We start from the raw sequence: 3,171 nt of genomic DNA, 5'->3' as shown, positions 1-3,171 counted from the left end.
AATGTTTGTGAGTGTGGATCACTTAAGATTTAGTGTTAATTCTGACTAACTTATTGCTTGTAGCTTCTTTCATAACTGTAACTAAATATGTTTAGATTTTGAGTATTTGAGAAGTGTTTTTCTTATTAGTTTCAATGTAAAATCTTTTGGTATTTGGTCTAATTTGGAAAGGTGTAGTCTTGATGGATTTAGTGTGTAAAGTCTTTGGAATGTATGTCGTCGTCGTCTTCACTTGTTCTTTGTTGAACGCATTTAGATTTAGATGTGTTCTTTTTCTTCTTCTTGTGTGTATGCTTACCGGCTAATCTGTCTTTGACGACTTGTGATGCGAAGGCGGCTGCGGCGGCCGATCTTTGCAGGACCGGATCCAGACCGAGCGTCCATGGTGTGAATACCGTCGACGGGCTGGTGGGCCCGGCGCCTCCACCACCACCGCCGCCCGTCGTTCCACCGCCACCGCCTCCTCCGATCGGTCTGTGCGCCGGCACCCGGAGCACCCCTTGCGTGTAGAACCCGGTGGGCACGAATCCACCGAGTGCTCCTCTCTGCTGCAGGATGTTCGCTTGATGGTAGAGACTGTTCGCGACTTCAGCCTCGTCGCTTTCGCTCTTCTGATCGAAATTCTTTCCCAGCAAATTCGAAATGCTGAACGGTAGAGTTGTCGTGGTCGTGGTCGTCGTCGTCGTCGGCTGATGATGATGATGGTTATGGTGATGATGAGATATTTGATTGACTTGATCCGGACTCGAACAGTGACTCCTAGGTTCGCTGTCGCTATGCGACAGACGACTGTCCGTGTCCATCACGTTTATCTCGTGGTCATCGTCCAGCTCACGGTCCGACATCTCGCACACACAATTAAACAAGAACAATTGCAAAGATAACAACAATAACAAACTGCACTAATCAATTGTTTTCTTCAACTTCTTCAATTGTTCTCAATGGTACGACGATAACATCATTTAATAGTCTTCGGATTTCTTCTTTTGTTATCGATAATAACAAATTATAAAAAAAAAACAAATGATGATTTGTTGCGGAGAAGGAGGAGAGAAGAAAGCAGAGAAAACGCGATCGCTTCAACAACAACAACAACAACAACCGTCACTCGTCGTCCCACAGTGCTGACTGCGGCCGCGACCAGTAGTTGCCATGGCATCGGCGGGGGACTCGATTCGAGTCGGGGATTGGTCAGATTTGCGGCGGCGACGGTAACGCCCCGCCTACCCTCATCCAATCCCCATCGGATCAACTGATTTCCACCAAATTGAATACGCGAAACTCCCACCCTTTCCACTCTCCACTCCCCCCACCACTCTGTCACTCCAACCATCCTTTGTTTCTTCTCACCTCTTATTTCAAATTTATTTTCTTCAAACATCATTCATTTTCCAATACGATTTATTTAACAAATATTATAATAAATAAATATACAATACATTTCTCGAATAAGTATTAAAATTATTTTAATTTAAAAAAACAATCGAATTAAATTGATTTGTCAATCTTTTGTTTCTTCAGCATCGTGCAAAAGAGTGAGTGAGTGAGCGAGATTAAGAAAGAGAGATTGCGCTCGGCCATCTTTGATGGTTTGCGGGGTGAAGGGGGGAAACAGTAGAGGAGAAGAGAGGGCGCCACCTTCTCCGCCGCCGCCGCCGCCACAGCCGCCCCCCAATTATGCGCGCTCTCGGCCCTGTTAAATAAATGAATTACGCTTTTCGCTGTAATGTAATTTTCCACAATCTCTCTTTCTCTCTCTCTCTCCGTCCCGGTGGCTCGTTTAATGGAAAACGCTCTGTTTTCCGCCCTTCCAACAATTTTCATCCCTCATCCCGAGCAACTTCCACCACCACCACTACCCAAAATTCAAAAACCCCAAAAGAAAAACGCGCACCTCCTACCCCCCGCCACACCTACCCCTTCAACTCGGCGCATTTGTTTTCGAGAACGCCACCAATTGACCTGTCAAATTTGCAAACGAGGTTAAACATTTGACACCTGTCAAGTTTTCTCTATCTCCTCTTCACTTCGCTCTCTTACGTAACAACGGTGATTACGGCATGATCACAATAATAATGATGATGATGATGATGAGGTTGGCATGCGTGATTTCAACGTAATTTCGGACTATCCATTTCTCTTCTTCGATCTTTTCGCACGTAACTAACAACATTTCTCGATTTAACCGTCTTAATTCAATTATATTCAATTTCAATTAACTTTTAATTTGTGTTATTCATTTATCTTCTTAGTTATTCAATCTTTCATTTCTCATTCAGCACTCTAGATATTTCATCGAGCAATTTTATCCATCTCCTTGGTTACCCACAACAAAATTCCCTGACGACCGCTCTCCTCGACAATTGAAACAATCAAAACAGAAAAAAAAACAAGCGGCGAACGTTAAACGAAGCGGCGGCGGCGGTGGTAATTGAGATTTTTATTTTCCAAATGGAAATTACCGGTGGGCCGCAACGAAAGCGCGAAATTTCATTCGAGCTGCGTTCAATTTTTGATGAGATGCGAGCGAAGAGGAGAGGATGACTACCTACTACCACCACCACTATGTAGTATGCATCTGAAACCGTTTTTTTTTTTAAATGCAATCGTTCATTTGTCAATTCACTCGCCTTTTGTTTTCTTCCTCAATCAATCATTCATTTGTTTCATTTATCTTTTTTCTCTTCTTCGTCTTCGATTTGACAGATTAAGATTAAACAACGATTCATCGCTTAGCAACCAGCAATCTTAACACATTGACGACGGACGATATTAATTATAAATAATAGTTTTGTTGCTATGTACGCCACTGATTTTGACTGAGAATAACCTCAAATACCTTAAGTCAATTACAAACTTCAAACGCCGATACATTTCTTATACATATTTTAATAATTCTTGAAGCAATTTAAACAATACGTGATATTGTGACATAATTTAGGCATACTTTGCAAATTAACTTGTGAAACATATTTGAAATTCTCAGCTACTTGCCGCTTCTCAGCTCCTAAGTAATCGAAACGCAACGGCATTAAAAATACAATATGATTATCATAAGCAGATATATAAAACATTGCTAATTTATTCAAATACAATACAAGCTTAGAGCTTGAATATGCACATGATGATATATTCGACTTGAATAGAAATTGCAATAATCAATTATTATTA

General features: G+C 41.5%; 1 protein-coding gene across 1 annotated transcript; it reads right to left on the bottom strand.

Moving 5' to 3' along the window:
• Positions 1 to 298: 298 nt before the first annotated feature.
• On the bottom strand, positions 299 to 892 carry LOC108560610 (homeobox protein Hox-A1-like; the record flags this gene model as incomplete). Its single annotated transcript, XM_017918235.1, has 1 exon — positions 299 to 892. A coding segment is annotated over exon 1 (547 nt), but the record flags the coding sequence as incomplete, so codon positions are not given.
• Positions 893 to 3,171: the final 2,279 nt, after the last annotated feature.

Source organism: Nicrophorus vespilloides, unplaced genomic scaffold (genome assembly GCF_001412225.1).
Source record: "Nicrophorus vespilloides isolate i.1.1-1 unplaced genomic scaffold, Nicve_v1.0, whole genome shotgun sequence".
Classification (NCBI taxonomy): Eukaryota; Metazoa; Arthropoda; class Insecta; order Coleoptera; family Silphidae; genus Nicrophorus; species Nicrophorus vespilloides.
This window is presented reverse-complemented; position numbering and strand designations above follow the sequence as displayed.